The sequence below is a fragment of the Symphalangus syndactylus genome, chromosome 4, assembly GCF_028878055.3.
Source record: "Symphalangus syndactylus isolate Jambi chromosome 4, NHGRI_mSymSyn1-v2.1_pri, whole genome shotgun sequence".
In the NCBI taxonomy this organism is placed as follows: domain Eukaryota; kingdom Metazoa; phylum Chordata; class Mammalia; order Primates; family Hylobatidae; genus Symphalangus; species Symphalangus syndactylus.
Window position 1 is genome coordinate 118445526 of NC_072426.2, and position 19074 is coordinate 118464599.

The window sequence follows — 19074 nt, forward strand, 5'->3', positions numbered from 1 at the left end:
TTCTAACCACCAGATACATATTGAGTTGCCTGCCTTTTATACAAATGAAGTACAAATAGCCCTTACAGTCTTAGAAATGTAAAAAAAACACACAGTAGCTAAAGATAACATGCAAACAAATTTGATCCTAACCAAGGGTTGCCTACCAACAAGGATTGTATCTTTTAATACAGACAGGGTTTCACCCTGTTGCCCAGGCTAGTCTCAAAACGCTTGGGCTCAAGTGATCTGCCCGCCTTGGCATCCCAAAGTGCTGGAATTACAGGCGTGAGCCACTGCACCTATCCACTAGCAGAGTTAAATACAACACAATACTTTTAAGGCAAGTGAGCAAAATCATTGAAATCTTGAAATTCATGATTATTTAGAAAAACTCCTCATACAACTATATGCTTTCTTACCAATATGAAGAATGTTGGTTGAAAGGCATTTAACATTTAACTTTCTCTACTCTTGTATTAGGATCAAGAACTAAAATGTCTGCTAGAACACAGGTTCATCACGAAATTTGTAAATTGGTATTTTTTTAATGCATATTTTTCAAACCTTTTCAATCAGTACATCCCCTCCCATCTGTGAGATAACTGATGCAGACAACTCTTTAAAATTTTGAAATAAAGCAGAAATTCAGTTTCCCTTCAAAAATCTAATTTTCAAGTAAATCTACCAAAGTAATACAAAGTATCAAATATAACAGTAACAAATATAAATATATTCAAAATCAATTCAAAAGAATGGTCTCAGTCACCAGAAAATGTGATTATTTCTATAACATTCCATAAATATCAAGAACATTCTAGACTAACATCAGAATACATTTAAAAATCATAACCACAGCCAAACTGTGATGCTAGAAAAAATTCTCCCATTTCCCATACTGATGTTTTCTGTTTTTAAATGATCCTATATACAGGGCAAAGAAACCCAGAGAGTGGAGCATTCAATGTTAAATGCAACAATATACTTACTTGTTCTGCAGGAGAAGAGCACTCTAACTTCTTTGACTTTGATGGTGACGAAACTGTTGCATATTTATCATCAGTAATATTCTTTGGAAGCAAAAAGAAGCAAAGTTTTGTATTTCAGACACCCACGTTCTGGAATAATTGATGGTTTCCTTTTATAATTCACCCTACCTGTATCTGACAGAACCCTCTCACCACTGAGTATTTTTTCCAATTATGTTATCTTCAACAGGTAGGCTAACTTTGCCTGAACATCTTTATTACATCAAGCTACTGGGCAGTTTTCATCGGAGGCAAGGCTTCAAACAGTATACTCTTCTCCTTTAAAAATATCACTCTAGAGGGACAGACAATAAAAGCTACTTTCTAACAATTCAGGCAGGGCACCCTAATGTACCTTGAAGAAATTGTCGTAATTTGTGAGTGACTTCTCAATCCCCATCACCTTTTCCCTGCTTTTCTACTTTCCTAATACACAGCTATAAAATTTTGAAATTATTTTCACCTGCTTCCACTTCTTCCTACTGTACTATCACAGTATTAAAGAAAAAGAAACGATGCAAGCAGTGTTTAAAACTTTTACCTCCAATGTGCTTGGTTCGGGTCTTTTATCCAACTGACTATGTCCATGAATAGAGTCTGTAGCAGATCAAGATTAAAAAAGACAGCATAAGCCACCAGTCATGTCTGAACACAGAAGAACAAAATACGAAGATAGAAGACGCCAAAAGTATTACTTGAACCATGTTTAGTCAGCGAAAATGTAGTTTTTAGAATAGCATTTAACATGCTTTAGCTTGAGTCAATACTTCTTTGCAACATTCAAAATATGTGACATTAGATAAACTACTTAACAACTTAAAAAGTGTTCTTTCCCAAATATATGACATTAAGTCAGTCATCTAAAGAGATCTCTAGCATCTGCTTTCTAATGATGAGATAACTTACCTTTGTCTTTTCGTTCTTCTGTATCCATTCTCCGCCTGCTTCCTTTTCTATCACTTACATGTGATGATTTTCTCTGGACACATGGATTGCTACTCTGAGAAGCTGACTGACTGACTGATGAGCTCTTTAAAATGAACAAAACCCAACATTTTGTGTTAAAGATTTACCCACAAATACATGAACAAATTCTGTAATTAATCTTACTCTTCATACTTCTAAAATCTTAAAATTCACAGCCCTGTATTTTTAACTGAAACTAAAGAAGATAGAATCTAGGGTCCATAATTATACACCCTAGATTAATAGTCTTATCGCTAAGTCGAAAGGATTAAGCAATCAGATTTCAACTTGGATTAGTAGGCTTAATCTTCATATCCCTATCTCAGGAAGCCACCCTGACCAAACCTTTACTCTACAACTTTTCCTTCAAAAACAACAACATCTTCTGTGCCAACCTTCCAAAAAAGTCATTGTAGCGCCGTATTTTTTGGTGGGGAGTTGGGGAGAACCTAAGTGCAAATTAGCAAATATAGTGCACTAGGATTCTTACTACTGAAATGTCTACCGTCAGCAAATCACTTAAACTCTGCATGAGATCAGGGACTGAAATAAGTCAGGTTTTTAAGCTAAATTATCATTGAAGGTTCTAGGTTCCTGTTTTGGCATTCTAAATAAATGTTCCACACAGCTAAGACGAGGATCTCAGCCCTCTCTAACAGGAGTTTTCTAGAAAACAAATCTGAGCCACTATCAAAAGCAATCAGTATCAAACTCCTTAGTCTAAAAATGATGAGTATGAAGGACCCCATTCTTAACAAGAAATTTCACAATCTGTACCCATATTACAGTAGTTGTACATTTACAATTCACTAACTGAAAAATGCATAATGGTATGAATACAAGCTTAAACAATTTGTAGTTGTTATTTATATAATAACACATATGACATGAGAGATAAATGTACTTAGAACATAAACAATGCTTATTTATGTACGGATTTGGGCACTTCAATTATTCCTAAATGGATTCGGCACTTCTTCCAATAATTCCTAAACTCCAATGCCTGTGCCAGATTAAACTTCTATTCCAGATCACCTGTTTTCAACTGAGCTCCTCCTCAAGCCTCTAAGGGAGTCCACAGAGACAAGAAGACAGACCTGAGTGTGTGGGGCTTTAATGTTTTATACTGGTATACTGGGTAATCTCCTCTAACAGTCCATTATTTATTTAATCTAAAGAGAGAAAGTGTCCAACCACCATTCTGTATCATAGGTCATTTGGGTACTACTTACCAAGATGTAAAAGACCACAGGCACAGGCTCCCAGACATGAGAATGAATTAGGTACCCCTCCTCTGTGCTGCCAACAAACCCACCTCACAGAGCACATACTTCATTCTACATGAGAACAGTTTTCCCTTCTGACTTCCCAAAAAGAATTAAGAAACCTGAAGGTAGAGAACACTTCTTTTATCAGAGAAGCATCCATCACAGCCCAGTGCCTGACACATGGAGAAAGGACAAAGCCACAGGATGACATGTGCTACCACCTCCAACAGCAAACACCCTGAAAGACAGCTCTCAAAAGGGATTCCTGATTTTACACATATATCTTTTAATGGATTAACTAAATCATGAACCTCTACTACATAGTACTTTTGCTAACAAATTTAAACACGTTTTAGTTCAAAAGAAAACACCAAACACTACAAGTGAACAAACCAGTTTACTTGCCTCAACTCTATCATCAACCTTGACCTAGAGATATTACTAAATATGTGAAAAGGAAAAATAGGAAAAATGTGAAAAATGTGATCTTTAAAGTATTTAGAGTTTAAAAATTATTAGTTTACCCTTGGGAACTATGGCTTAATCTAAAAACTGTATTAAGAGAAACTTCTATATAATGACTTTTAAACTGTCTTTTCATACATACGGAAAGGGCTGGGAAAGCCTGTTCATCTCTGTTCTGAATCTCATAGAGTAAACGAGATTCTTCTATAGCTTGCTTCTCTCTGCGCTCTTCTGGGGAAAGGCCGAAATAGTTAGATTCTCGACTTGTGTGATCAAAATCCTCAACTCTTTCACGATCAGGTTTTCTGTCAAATAAAACATTCTTGTCAGAAAATAAATAAATAAATAAATAAAACATTCTTGTCAAAAAAAAAAAAAACAGAAAACTGTACTGAGTACCTAAAATGAAATGATCTATTTTGCAATACAAACATTTTACTAATTTAGCTACACTGACATTTTAGAACATTTGGCAGCCTGGTTAATAAATGTTTAGCAAATGGAAGCTCCTGTAGCATTAGCCTACCTCACAGAGAGTCAAGAAGACAAACAGCAATGGGAGGTAGAGGGGAAAAGAAAAAAAACTTATTTCCAAATGATACAAAAATGAGTGAGCACTGTATATACTTATACCGTATTCCAATATTTTCATTACGAATTAATTCTCAAAGGGAAAGTTATTAGTTTAGGTCTCAAAAGCATTCTCACTTTCTGTTCTAAGTAAAGGGGAATGGTCCAAGGGTCCAACGAGACACTAGGACCATCTTCCCACTTGTTTATGACACCACCAAGGGAGACAGAGAGCTGAAAAAGAAAAACTAAAACATGTCAGGTTGGATACCAATTGCACAGATAAGACTGCTGTCATTTCAACATAATTTTGGTCAAAAAAGGATGACAAGAAATTCATGAATAGAGTTTAGTACCCTATAATCCAACCTTAATGTATTATATGGCTTATAACTATTAAAGGCAGTATGAATACTATTTCTATCATGTCTAACAGTTGTTCAAAATGGAATACGAAAATCTAAAAACCTGTTAAGAAAAATACTGTCACAGTACAAAGAAATATTATCCTCCTCAACAGAGCAGAGCACTATGATGTTACCTGATTTTTTTTTTTACCTCTGAAATAACCATTTCATGTCCTTACACAGTCCCATTTATAATCACAACCTAATTACAATAGGACAGATGTCAACCCCAATGGTATCGATGAAAAAAGGGAGGGATAGAAAATCTGGACTCTCAAAATTTTAGACCAATCCTTCCCAAATCCCAGTGGTAAAAAATTTTGAAGAGGACTCAGCAACTGTCAGGAGTCTCTGGAAAATTAGCACTACCTTATCACCATCTCCTATCACCCAAAAAAAATGGCCACTACTATAAGGCCTTCATCTCATCCTCACCTACCACACAGAGAGAAGCTACTACTATCTATTTTCATCTAGCTTGAAGACAGATATTCAGCCACAATATTTCCTGGATAGCCACATTAACAAAAGCATATATGGCAATCTTGCTTGGTTTTTGGTTATATTCTGTGTTTTCTCCACAGGAAGAGACAATTATCAATGAAGAAAAACTGGAAAAAGTGAGAGGCCAAGAAGGTCTCATATCCAGCACTACAGTTCTCTTTTGCTCTATAACTAGAAGAAATTCAAAAGTGATGTGTTACAGATTAGAAATACAGTGAAGATGAACTGTACTGGGCTTAAATCAATTAGACTGTTAGCTATAAAATTCTAAAATGTGACTAGATTTTGTAACAATCTTACTTTAAATATTCAATAAAGTTTTTAAATGTTTTAATACATTAGTAAAATTCACACACACACACAATGGAGAAGGCATACTAACCTAATGACAAACTGCAAATACCACTAGGTTCTAATGTAATTAGTCACAATGTCAAAAAATCTCTAAAGTTTCATGTCTATGGTATTAATTACCACTGCCTTGTCACACACCATCAAGTATTTTTATATACCAAGTAACACATATAGCTAACACATAAAAAAGGATCCTAATAAGATATGCTTCTCTATGCCATAGTATTAAAAATACTGTTGATTAGAGGCTGGGCGCGGTGGCTCACGCCTGTATTCCCAGCAATTTGCAAGGCAGAGGTGGGCTGATCACCTAAGGTCAGGAGTTCGAGACCAGCCTGACCAACATGGTGAAACCCCGTCTTTAATAAAAATACAAAATTAGCCAGGCATGGTGATGCATGCATATAATCTCAGCTACTCAGGAGGCTGAGGCATGGGAATTGCTTGAACCCGGGAGATGGAGGATGCAGTGAGCCAAGATCATACCACTGCACTCCAGCCTGGGCAACAAACAAGAGTGAAACTCTGTCTCAAAAAAAAAAAAAAAAAAAAACTGTTGATTAAAAGTATCATTGGTACAAGACATCTATCTGAGCACTATACCAATTCATAGGCGATCAGAGTCAACACCAGAAACACACTGGATTGTAAATTCAGTTCCTAATAAACAAGTTTATTTAAATTAGCCATGTTGTAGTCTGTGTGTATTTTCTTTTTTAATCTTTAAATCACTAAAGAGTACACTTGTGTTCAAGGAAAAAGAATATTGCTTTTTCTATCAAAAAATGAGAATGTTATTAAACAAGTTCTGCCTATAACCTTCCTACAGTTACTTTATATTTTTAGGTTTCCAAAGTTAACATTCAAAGTAAGTTAATATCTTAGATACTTTCCATGCATTGAGTAAGCTACCACTAGGGGCTACTGGAGTTTGGTCAATGTCCAAACAACAAACTTCAGCCATAACTAGTTAATTAGTGGCATAAATTCTTTCTGTGTGGGAGAGGTAATGTAACAGATTAGAATCATTAGTATTTGTTATGGATTGAACTGTATTTCTCAAAAAGATATGTTCATATTCCTAATCTCTAGTACCTGGTGCACATGACCTTATTTAGAAATAGGGTCTTCTCAGATGTAATCAAGTTAAGGTGAGGTCATACTGAGTAGGGTAGGACCTAAACCCAGTATGACTAATGTCCTTATGAGAAGAGACAGACACAGACACATGGGGAGAACACCATGTGATGATGGAAGCAAAGAATGGAGTGATGCACCTACAAGCCAAGGAACCTCAAGGACTGCAGTCAACTCCTGAAGTAGGAGGCAAGCATGGAACAGATTCTCCCCTAGAGCCTTCGGAGAGAGCATGGCCCCGGCAACAACTTGATTTCAGACTTCTAGCAACATGAAGTGTGAAAAAATAAATTTCTGTTGTTTTAAGCTGACCAGTTTATGGTATTTTGTTACAACTGCCCCAAGAAACTAAAACAGTATTGATAAATGTCAGCTTAAGAACCTATAATTCTGTCTTGAAGATGCCAAAACATATTTTTTTCTTTCCTTTCTTTTTAAGAGTAGCCAACTACAGTAGTGAGAAGGGGTGAAAGAGTAGAACAAGGAGTTTGATCTGTAACTGACTGTGAACAATCAACTGAGATAACCTCACGACCTTCACACCAGCCTATACATGTTCAGTGACAAAATGTTAAGTGCATTCACAAAAAAGGGAACACCCAAATGCCAGAAATAATGGAACTAAAGACCAGAGGGTTAGCAAACACATAAGCTGATGCTACAGCTCTTCGGGCAATTGAGAAGGTGCTTCGATGGGAAAGGTACTTGTCATAGTCACCTATGAAGACTCCACAGGAAACACGGTCATATTTGCATGATGAAGACAGTTTCAACATAAGACACAGCCTCTCAAATAAAGCTCTTCCAAAGGGCTATAAAATTACTCAACAGAAAGGGAAGACTAGGGAAAAATTAAAATCCACATAGCACAGGAAAATAATGATCCTAAAAGTTCATCTGTCTCTGGATACTTAGTCCGAATGCTGATATTTCACAGACCTAAAATTGTAGCCCCATTCAGTATTAAGAGACATTACCACAATCAAAACTTATCAAAGTAAAACAACGATTTTGGGGTGCTTTAAGTTCCTGTACAAATGGGAGTATCCTCACCTCCCAAGGAAACAGGAATGCAATCTGGAATCCAGTATTTACCTTATTACAAGCCACCAGAAAATAATTAAGTGCCAGAATAGGATTGGGCTAGAATAACATCTCCCAAACCATTTGAAAAAATTGCTAAAAGATAAAGGTCTCTCTATATATACTTTCTTGCTTTGTTTGAAGAGAATTATAAAGAATTGAGATCCTCACATGAAGTTTTATCCAAAATGCTCTTAATACTAATATAGGGACAATGATATGAATAAAAAGTTATAATTATTTAAATGCACATAATGTGGCAAATATAACAAATGCCTCTTACTTGATTTCTATACTTCTCTTGCATTCAAGAAGGTTACCTTATGATCTGTGAAGGTGTCCGGCTAAGATTTTTGTGCTCACTGGAGAATTTCTGAGACTGTGACCCTGAAGAATGACTAGAGAATGCATGCTGTCTTACTCCTGAAGGATGCTGCAGACGAGGAGGTAGTGCTGATGGGGCTTTTATTGGCTTGCTTGGATTCTTTGGCCCTCTGTAATCCATATCTGTTGTAAGAACCCAAAAGTACATCATAATATTCATATTATAAACAATCCCAAGTACCATCATCCCAATCCCAAAGGAATGATAGCTTGATGTGCTCCTACCAGAATGGAAATTTTGTCCAGAAGTGGAAGGTTTTTTCATCTTCTTCCCTGACACTGTGTTCCAGCTCTCTGGGGGAGGTGCCTTGAGGTTCTTTGATGTGTGCCTTCAAAGGGGAAAAGACTTGTGATAGCTTAAAATACCCTAGTAAGAATACTTAAATATTCTGCATATTTATTTTCAGCTTATATAAGAATTTCTAGTTTTATTTCTTACATTAAAAACAAATTACAATTAACGTACAAATTGCATTTACCAATCCAGATGTAATTCTAATCAAATAAAATGATATAAATCAAAAGCATATTTTCTAATCTTAAAAAAAGATGGTTGAATCACAATCTAAGCAACAGTGAAATAAACACAGAATGATTTATTCTGTTAGACAGGATAATGGTACTGTAGTTAAGGTGGGGAAGGAAGTCTTTATTCTGTTAGAGAAACATATAAACATCTACTGGAGAAATGGTGTGATGTTTGGATTCCTTCAAAATTTGCCAATTTCATTTTTTAAAAACATATTAGGGAAAATAGAATAGAAAATATTGCCAAGGCCAGGTGCAGTGGCTCATGCCTTTAATCCCAGCACTTGGGGAGGCTGAGGTGGGCGGATCACAAGGTCAAGGGGTTGAAGACCAGCCTGGCCAACAAGGTCAAACCCCGTCTCTACTAAAGACAGAAAAAATTATCCGGGCGTAGTGACGTATGCCTGTAATCTCAGCTACTTGGGAGGCTGAGGCAGGAGAATCACTTGAACCCGGGAGGAGGAGGTTGCAGTGAGCCAAAATTGTGCCACTGCACTACAGCCTGGGTCACAGGGCAAGACTCTGTCTCAAAAAAAATGAAAAAAAAAATTGCCAAATGCTGTGAGTTGCTAAAAATGGGTGTTGAGTTATATTGGGATTCAAAAATGGTGCTGTTAGTTATAATGGGGATCTATTCTTAATTTGTATATGTTTAAATTTTTCCACAGTTAAGTTTAAGGTGTGACTTACTACCTTTTTCTCTAATAACGCCCAGCAGCAACTGAAACAAAAATGCTCTAAAATAACACTGTATAAGGTAAGCCAACAATATTTTGCTACTCCATCTGACAAACACTGACTGAATACTAACTACATGCAATGCAGTACTGAATGAATTTAAAATGAATCCCTCCAAAGCTCCCATATTACGATCTAGTCAATTTCTTGAACTGCCTTTGTGCACAATGGTACATTTTAAACAGTAAGCAACAAAACAATCTTCATTTAAAGTCTGACAATGTGCAAAATACTAAATTTGCACATTTAGTGCTTTTCTAGAGGTCGGAACAAATATGCTTTCTTCTTGTTTTTTTAAGACAAAGTCTAGCTCTGTCGCCAGGCTGGAGTGCAGTGGCTCACTGCAACCTCTGCCTCCCTGGTTCAAGCGATTCTCCTCCCTCAGCCTCTCGAGTAGCTGGGATTTACAGGCATGCGCTGCCATGTCCAGCTAATTTTTATATTTTCAGTAGAGACAGGGTTTCACCGTGTTGGCCAGGATGATCTCGATCTCCTGACCTCATGATCTGCCCATCTCAGCCTTCCAAAGTGCTGGGATTACAGGCATGAGCCACCGTCCCTGGCCCAAATATACTTTCTATACATGGGCAATTATCTTTCACTGAATTTTCAAATACTGAAAGCCATTTTAAAATGCTCATGATTAGGCTAAACGGAGGAGGCAGTAAATGCCTTAGCTGAAGAGTAGTACATACTTCTTTCCCAGTTCTTCAACCAAAACTGGTCCATTCTCAGAATGAACTCCTTGAACATCTGCATTCAAAAATTTTCCATTGTGATCCAACCTAACCTGTTAAAAATTCCAAAAATGAAAAGGAAAAAAAAAATCAGTCACCTGCTTCCTTTGCATTAATCATCGTTTTTTTTTTTTTTTCTTGAGACAGGGTCTCGCTCTGTCACCCAGGCTGAAGTGCAGAGGCACAATCTTGGCTCACTGCAACCTCCACCTCCCTGGTTCAAGCCTGGGATTCTCCTACCTCAGCCTCCCGAGTAGCTGCGATCACAGGTGCGTGACACCACACTCAGCTACCTTTTTTTTTTTTTTTTTTTTTGTATTTTTAGTAGAGATAGGGTTTCACTGTGTTGGCCAGCCTGGTTTCAAACTCCTGACCTCAAGTGATCCACCCGCCTCGGCCTCCCAAAGTGCTGGGATTACAGGCGTGAGCCACCACACCCGGCTTTTAAAATTTACTCTTTAATTAAACAGAAAATAAAGTTTATCAGTAAAAACAAGTTCAAATAGGTCTACAGTAAAATCCATCTCCTTAACCTCCCAAACCTCCATATCTCCTACCTAAAAGAAAGAAAACCTTTTCTTCTTTGTCCTTCTAAATTTTTTTCTAAACTTATTTTCTAAATTGTTCAAAAAGTAGGAGCACAATATGTTAAGGCTCTAAACAAAAGAGGCAACATGTCCTGGTTCTGAAGGCAGGGCTGTGGCCCCACATACCCCAGGCTTCCAGGTCTGGCTTTTCCACTTGACAGCAATATGACCTTGGGCAAGTTATTTTTCTCTCCCTTCAGTTTCCTCATAATGCAAAATGGAGCTAATAATAGTACCTACGTCACAGAACTCATGGAGATGGAATGAGGGTGCACAGGATACACATAAAGGATACCAACTTGTACACAGCAACCACTCTACAAGTGAGAGCAACTACTATTACAATTATCTTCCCATTTTTCCTATATTAAAAATGTGCAACTGTGATTTTTATCCCTAAAAATAGATCCATTAACTGTTCTCTAGCATACAATTAATATTACACAGTTGTAAATCCATGATAAAAGAGTAAATAAGCCTAAGTTTTCTTCCTATAGTTAAACTGCCCACACTGAATTGTGCACCTGCCAAGTATAACATACAGGACAATGCTTTAAGCAACCTCCCACTTTCAGTAGTAAATCAAAGTCCTCAAGCTGGTATTTCATTCTTCATCAATGACAACAAGACATTTTTCCTTCAAAAGTTTCACAATAAAAAAATTATTTTCTGAACTTAGTTGTTATCAAAAGTTTAAACCACATCTTACACACTTGAGTAAACAAGTCACCTTAGAGTCATCTCAGTTTCTTAAAATTTTAATGAGATGTTATCCAAATAAAATGGTCAAGTAGTACAGACGGAAATAAAATACTCTAAAAAGGAAAAAAATGAAAGCATGTGCTTTACTATCTACTTTATCAAAAGCATCTACTTTACCAAAAGCAATTTCAACCTCAAAGCAAATATGCTTGACTTAAAATAAGTAACATGACTTTAGTGATACAGCATAAGCCATCTTCTCTTTTGAGAAGGGTGGGGAGAGAGACCTTTAAACCCTGGATTTAATCTCGTTTGTTCTCTTTCAAGTTTTCCCAATCAATGTAGTAAAAACTTCCACAATTCCCTTCTACAATTAGAGCAGATTTATGACAATCCCATAAGGCAGTACCTGAATGAATCATGTTCTCTTCTCCCTCACCTTTAAATACCCCAGAACCAGAACTATTAAGGTTCTTAAGATAAAATCCTGGCTAATCAGATGACTTCACATAAACCAATTTATCATAAAGTAAATGAGTGTTTCCTCCATAAGTCAAAAAGAAATGTTTGCCAGTGGCTGTTTTAAAGTAGTTTTTTAAAAGGCAACACTTTTTGATGGAAATAATTTCTGATGAGAATTAACTTCCACATAACATTTTTTGTGTATGTGGGGGTTTTGTTTTTGTTTTTGAAATAGCAATATTTTTCCACAAACGAAGAACAAAAAACAAGAAAAGAGACCTTGTAAATTATCTTACCTAGGGTTTCTTCTGCCTAAGCATTACTGACACTCTGGACTAGGCATTCTTTGTTAGAGGGAGATGAGGGAGGCTGTCCTGTTCATTGCAGCATGTTTGGCCACAGCTTTGGCCTCTACCCACTAGATGTCAGTAGCACCCTCCCAGTTGTGACAATAAAAAATGTCTCTAGACGCTGCTGAATGTTCGATGGTACGGGGGAGGCAGGGAGTGAGAGTTAACCACTAGTTTAAGAAACACTGATTTTAATCCAACTTTTTCCTTTAACAATCAGCTACTCAAACCCAGGGCAGCTGCTTATTCATATTAATTGGCAAAAACTCCTCTGTGGTTCACTTTCCTTCCTCAGTGCAACAGTAAACATTGTGTATGTATCAACATCTCCTAAGATGATTTTCATAAACAAAACTAAATGACCTATAAAGTCAATTTTGAATCAATTTCAGTCAATTTTAACAAAAATACCTCAGTATCTGAAATGTTATCGTTACTTCTTTGAACCAAGTAATACCAAAGGCTGAATTGTTTTTAAAGATCATGTGATGGGATGCCACGGTTTTAGATACATACAATTTTAGCAATGTATTCAAATGAGTCAAAAAGCTAAATACTTGAAACTATTAAAATGTATATACATGATAAATATATTCTGAAATCCCAAATTAACAACACATTCACACCTCAGCTGTTTTCTCGGTTCGTATTAGAAAAAGCAAAGTTTTTCTAGAAAAAGCAAAGTTTCAAGTAAAATCTCTTCTTCTTTTACATAAGTCACTTACTTGACATTTGTCTCCAACTTCATATTGTAAGCCAGCAGCAATGGAATAATCATGTTTTTGCTGAGCTGTTAAAAAAAAAAAAGTCAGTATAATATAAAGTTGACTTATTTTCAAGTGCTACAAAGCAAATTTATGGAAAATGCAGATTTTTAACTCACCTTGTTTAGACTTCAGCCAAATTTCATATTCCACATTTCTATAGACTGCAGGATTGAGCGACTTAAGAACCTTTCTAGACAAAGGCAGGCTAGCGGGGTTCCCATTGTTCTTCAGCTGCTAAACAAAGTCAGGAAGTCCAATCAACACATAAATGCTTTTAAAACATTTTTGTTTGAGATACATGTAAAACTAAAGTCAAATGAAGAAAAGAAACTTCAAAAAATTAGGAAGCCACCAAATCAATTTCTTAGTAGATGATCCTGACTTGACTGAAATGTACCAGAAAAAAGAAAAAAATTAAGATTTTAATGTATATGCTTTCTTATATTAAAGAACTACATTTAAAACCACTTTAAAAAAAAAATACCTCATTGCCTGACAAAGGTTTAAATCCATTCACATCAGCAGCAGCAGCAGCAGTTTTACTCCTACAAAGAAAGATAGCCATAATTGGGGCAGAAAAAAGGTATTTGCATGTAATTACCTTCTAACCTCATCTAAAAGTCTTCAAAATCAGAACTATACTCCAAAAAGAGCTATATTCCAGTGAGCTCATACAAGTTTTGGTATAAATGTATCTATATATAAAAGGGTATATGTATGTAAATGTGTGTATATAAGACAGAAGTCAAAGACAACAGTAATCCTAACTGGCTCAGTAATTAATAAGAAAACATAAATAAACTGTGAAATTTGGGTAGGTAGAATAATTAAATTTACAAAACAATGTCGGCCGGGGGCGGTGGCTCACGCTTGTAATCCCAGCACTTTGGGAGGCCGAGGCGGGCGGATCACGAGATCAGGAGATCGAGACCATGGTGAAACCCCGTCTCTACTAAAAATACAAAAAATTAGCCGGGCGTGGTGGCGGGCGCCTGTAGTCCCAGCTACTCGGAGAGGCTGAGGCAGGAGAATGGCGTGAACCCGGGAGGCGGAGCTTGCAGTGAGCCGAGATAGCGCCACTGCACTCCAGCCTGGGCGACAGAGCAAGACTCTGTCTCAAAAAAAAAAACAAAAAAAAAACACAATGTAAAAACTTCCTTTCAATATACACGAGGCCCCATTTAAAAAACAATCCATTTACAACAAAAGTATCTACAGGCAGATTCGACCACCCTTTTATTAAAAATATTCTACATCAGCCGGGCATGGTGGCTCATGTCTGTAATCCCAGCACTTTGGGAGGCAGAGGTGAGCAGATCACCTGAGTTCAAGAGTTCAAGACCAGCCTGACGAACATGGAGAAACCCTGTCTCTACTAAAAATACAAAATTAGCTGGGCATGGTGGCACATGCCTGTAATCCTAGCTACTCGGGAGGCTGAGGCAGGAGAATCGCTTGAACCCAGGAGGCGGAGGTTGCAGTGAACCGTGATCACACCACTGCACTTCAGCCTGGGCAACAAGAGCGAAACTCCGTCTCAAAAAAAAAAAAAACAACTCTATGTCAAATAATGTTCAGCACAATGAAAGCACCATCATTAGCCCTTTAAATTCACTGTCACATACATACCTACACATTCATATACTCAAATAACTTGATTGTCTACTATGTGCCATGCACATAGTAGTTCAAACAACACAGGTTTAACCGTGCAGGTCCACTTAGACACAGGTTTTTTTTTTTTTTCAACCAAAAGCAGATCAAAAATACAGTATTCTCGGGATGTGACACCCAAGTATACAGAGGGCCAGCTTTTCATATAAACAGATTCACAGGGCCTGTGTAGGACTTGAATATGTGCAGACTGTGGTATACTCAAGAGTCCCAAATCTCCTGGTATACAACAAGGGATGACTGTATCATTAGGCACTGGGGTCTAGCATTTAAGAGAACAAAAACTCCGCCTACACAAGATGTACAATCTGGTGATAACAGATAAAAACTAAGTAAGTAATGAGTATGTTAAATGCCGATAACTGCTATAAAGGAAAAAAAAATAAGTAGGCAAAAAATGAGTGTTGAGATGTAGGCTGATATAGTTTAGCTTTGTGTCCCCACCCAAGATCTCATCTTGAATTGTAATACTCCCCAAGGATCAAGGGCAAGACCAGGTGGACATAACTGAATCATGTGGGTGGTTTCCCCATGCTGTTCTCCTGATACTGAGTTCTCACAAGATCTGATGGTTTTATAAAAAAGAGGCCGCAGAGGCTCACGACTGTAATCCCAGCACCTTGGGAGGCCGAGGCGGGCGGATCGCCTGAGTTCGGGAGTTCGAGACCAGCCTGACCAATATAAACCCCATCTCTACTAAAAATACAAAATTAGCCAGGCATGGTGGTGCATGCCTGTAATCCTAGCTACTCCGGAGGCTGAGGCAGGAGAATCACTTGAACCCAGGAGGTGGAGGTTGCAGTGAGCCGAGATCACACCATTGCAGTCCAGCCTGGGCAACAAGAGCAAAACTCCGTCTCAAAAAAAAAGAAATTTTAATAATGCAGTATAAAGGTAATCCACATTCCAAGGACAACAACAGTGCAGTATAAAAAGAAAAACACAATAGTGAACACATCTTCTTACACACCTGCTCTACCGTCTCTGGTAAACTTCTCCAGCTTACTAGCCCCTACTCTATATTTCACCTGCCAACTGCCATACAAGACCCAGTTGTTGCTAACACCATTAACAGCAGCAGCAACTAAAGGGCATGTGCTAGAAGTCCCCCAACCCCAATCACAGGTAATAAGTTGTAACAAGCTAGTCATTCTCTCTTCCAATGTCCCCCATGCTCAATGACATGGTGCTCAGAGAGAACCGTAAAACAAAATTTCTACCTACACAAAGTCAGTCTATTCTAGAATTAAATTTACAATGGCAGACACTGATTCAAGTTAGAAAGAAATGGTGGCCAAATTTTCAATCAGGATCAGAAAATTTTAATTCAATAAATACCCGGAATTACAAACCAAGAGATATACAGGCCGGGCACAGTGGCTCACGCCTGTAATCCCAGCACTTTGGGAGGCCGAGGCGGGCAGATCACAAGGTCAGGAGATCGAGACCATCCTGGCTAACATGGTGAAACCCCGTCTCTACTAAAAGTACAAAAAATTAGCCAGGCTTGGTGGCGGACACCTGTAGTCCCAGCTACTTGGGAGCCTGAGGCAGGGGAATGGCGTGAACCCAGAAGGCGGTGCTTGCAGTGAGCCGAGATCGCACCACTGCACTCCAGCTTGGGCAACAGTGCAAGACTCCGTCTCAAAAAAAAAAAAAAAAAAAAAAACAAATCAAGAGATATACATATATTTTTTGTTATTTTTATAATAAAGAATTAGATATCCTAAGGCTTAAGTTCCATTTCTATCTCTAGTGTCACAGAGTGTAACATACCAAGTACAATCCTTTCATATTCTCATACAACAATACATACTTTTGGCTTCAATAAGAATACAACAGGGTTGGTTCTTACAAAAGACAGAGTAAACATCCTAATATAACTGATAACTAATACACTGGATACCGTATCTAGGACCTAGGCTATGTACTTTATATGCTATCTCACATTTAATCTCAAGAATTGTCCCTTTTGAGGAAATACTAATTATATCCTAATTTTAGAGTATTGGAATTAAGGCTTCTTAGAGAATTTAAGTAACCTGCCCCAAGTCAAGTTAGCAGGAAGCCATGATTGAAACCAGAGCCCAACCTCTTAAACACTACCTTGTATGTCTTGTGTGAAAAAGAAAGCTAAGCCTCAGAGACTCTACGTTCAGACATATTTACTCACAACCTACACAGAGGCATTATCCAGAGGTGTTCACATACTTATAACCCCAACTTGGAACTTTCATTATCTAAAAAGAGGCACTACCTAAGAAAGAAAACAATAAAAGAAAGTGAAGGAAATCAAAACGGCCATTTTATTTCATTACTGGGTATGTGAACAATTGACAAGTTAACTTTAAAATTTTATAATACACACACATATAGGTAGGACCAAATCTATTCTACAAATACGCATCTAGACTGCAGACGTAAATTTTCATCAACCAAAAACACCAACTTTCAAAACAAACAGTCCCATAATAGAAATTAGGTAAAATTAGTGGCAGGGATAAAGAAACTTCAGCAGACTGCTGTATTTTATGAATACCATTAATACCTCAATATATGTTATGCAAAGACATTTACTGAAATGTAAAGACATTTACTTAAATGTTTCCTTGTATGGCACTAGAAAGATATTTTAGGATTTCATTCTTACTTGCAACTGTCATCCTCTGAATCTGATATTTCACTGTTGTCTTCATCAGCTACTTCCAACGTGTCTAGTTCCATCACAATTTTACTAACATCAGTTTTAAATACCTTCTCATACAGCAATTCATAAAGGAGAGCTGCAATTAATGACAGATAGATTTTCCAACATTAACTACAGGCAGTTTTTTAAAAACAGGAACAGACCATCACATGTTCCGTCACTTTCTATTGTTCAGGCTTTTAAAATCCTGACTAGATATCTGCTAAACCTTATGGTCAATAACATAATTTTATCAGAAAGTTACCTGGGGTACAACTAAAATTTCTGTAAGTGCAGTTAAGTAGTTTAAAATAATCGCAAAAGACAGTGCCATTTTTGAAACACCATCACAAAAAGGTATCACAACTGTGAAACAAGTAGGACAACAGGAAAAGCCAAAACACACACACTGAGCAATTATTACTACTACATTCCACACACTGTGCACCTTTATATATCCTTACGTTTAATCCCGGCACAGTGAAGCATTATTCCGACTGTACAGATAAGTAAACTGAGACTTAGGGATGTCATACAACATGCCCAATCTTAAGAGACTTAGATGAAAAACATTAAGAAGCTTTAAGATTGCTAGAAAGAGGAATATAGTATAGTACATACTAGCTGACAAGTCAGAAGACTTGGATGCTAGTCTAAGCTTTCCCACTAATTGTAACCTTGGACAAGCACTTCTCAGGTTGCTATAGAAAAAGAGGATGTTTGACTACATAACCTAGCTCCAGATTTTAATTTTACATAAGGAACTAAAAAAGCAGCTCTTACAAAATATATTTTCAGCAGCCACTGAAAGAAAGAAGCATATTTAGACAACTTTGTTGATTTAAATAAAGTAAAATTTTAAAACTCCAGTCTTGAATATAGGGAAATATATTTTAACAAAAATTCAAAAATACATGGATTTTAGGACTCTCATTTGGTTTTATTACAATGAGCTTTAAGAAAACAATGTACTAAGAATTCATCAACAATGGGGCCAGGTGTGGAGGCTCACGCCTGTAATCCCAACACTTTGGGAGACCAAGGCGGGCAGATCACTGGAGGTCAGGAGTTCAAGACCAGCCTGGCCAACATGGTGAAATCCTGTCTCTACTAAAAATACACAAATTAGCCAGGTGTGGTGGTGCACATCTGTAATTCCAGCCACGCAGGAGGCTGAGGCAGCAGAATCGCCTGAACCCAGAAGCCAGTGGTTGCAGTGAACTGAGATCATGCCACTGCACTCCAGCCTGGGTGACAGAGCGAGACCGTGTCTTAAAAAACAGCAAAAGGTAGGGCATAGTAGGGCTCATGCCTGTAATCCCAGCACTTTGGGAGGCTAAGGCAGGTGGATCAATTGAGGTCAGGAGTTCAACACCAGCCTAGTCAAGATGGTGAAACCCCATCTCTACTAAAAATACAAAAATTAGCCAGACTTGGTGGCAGGCATCTGTAATCCAAGCTACTCGGGAGGCTGAGGCAGGAGAATAGCTTAAACCCAGGAGGCGGAAGTTGCAGTGGGCCAAGATTGCGCCACTGCACTCCAGCCTAGGCAAGAGAGCGAGACTCCACCTCAAAAATAAAAACAACAACAACAACAAATACTGGGTGTCCACCTCTAAATGAGTTCCCACAGAGACTTCCTTGTTATAGACCATCTTTCTTCCAGGTTCCAGTAACAGGAGTTGCGGCCCTCGTATC

General features: G+C 37.6%; 1 protein-coding gene across 7 annotated transcripts in view; it reads right to left on the reverse strand.

Annotated features, from left to right (window-relative positions):
• Positions 1-19074, reverse strand: part of OTUD4 (OTU deubiquitinase 4) — a 70763-nt gene that overhangs the window by 32399 nt on the left and 19290 nt on the right. For 5 of the 7 annotated variants that reach the window (XM_063638226.1, XM_055276011.2, XM_055276016.2 and 2 more), the window contains exons 7-17: positions 17341-17473; positions 13501-13561; positions 13133-13250; positions 12975-13039; positions 10107-10201; positions 8371-8474; positions 8082-8268; positions 3849-4011; positions 1914-2037; positions 1549-1604; positions 969-1049 (exon numbers count right to left, since the gene is read on the reverse strand). In XM_063638226.1, the coding sequence (XP_063494296.1) occupies positions 969-1049; positions 1549-1604; positions 1914-2037; positions 3849-4011; positions 8082-8268; positions 8371-8474; positions 10107-10201; positions 12975-13039; positions 13133-13250; positions 13501-13561; positions 17341-17473 (1187 nt within the window). The remainder of the gene's footprint in view (positions 1-968; positions 1050-1548; positions 1605-1913; positions 2038-3848; positions 4012-8081; positions 8269-8370; positions 8475-10106; positions 10202-12974; positions 13040-13132; positions 13251-13500; positions 13562-17340; positions 17474-19074) is intronic. The other 2 variants (XM_055276012.2, XM_063638225.1) reach the window with 1 other exon arrangement.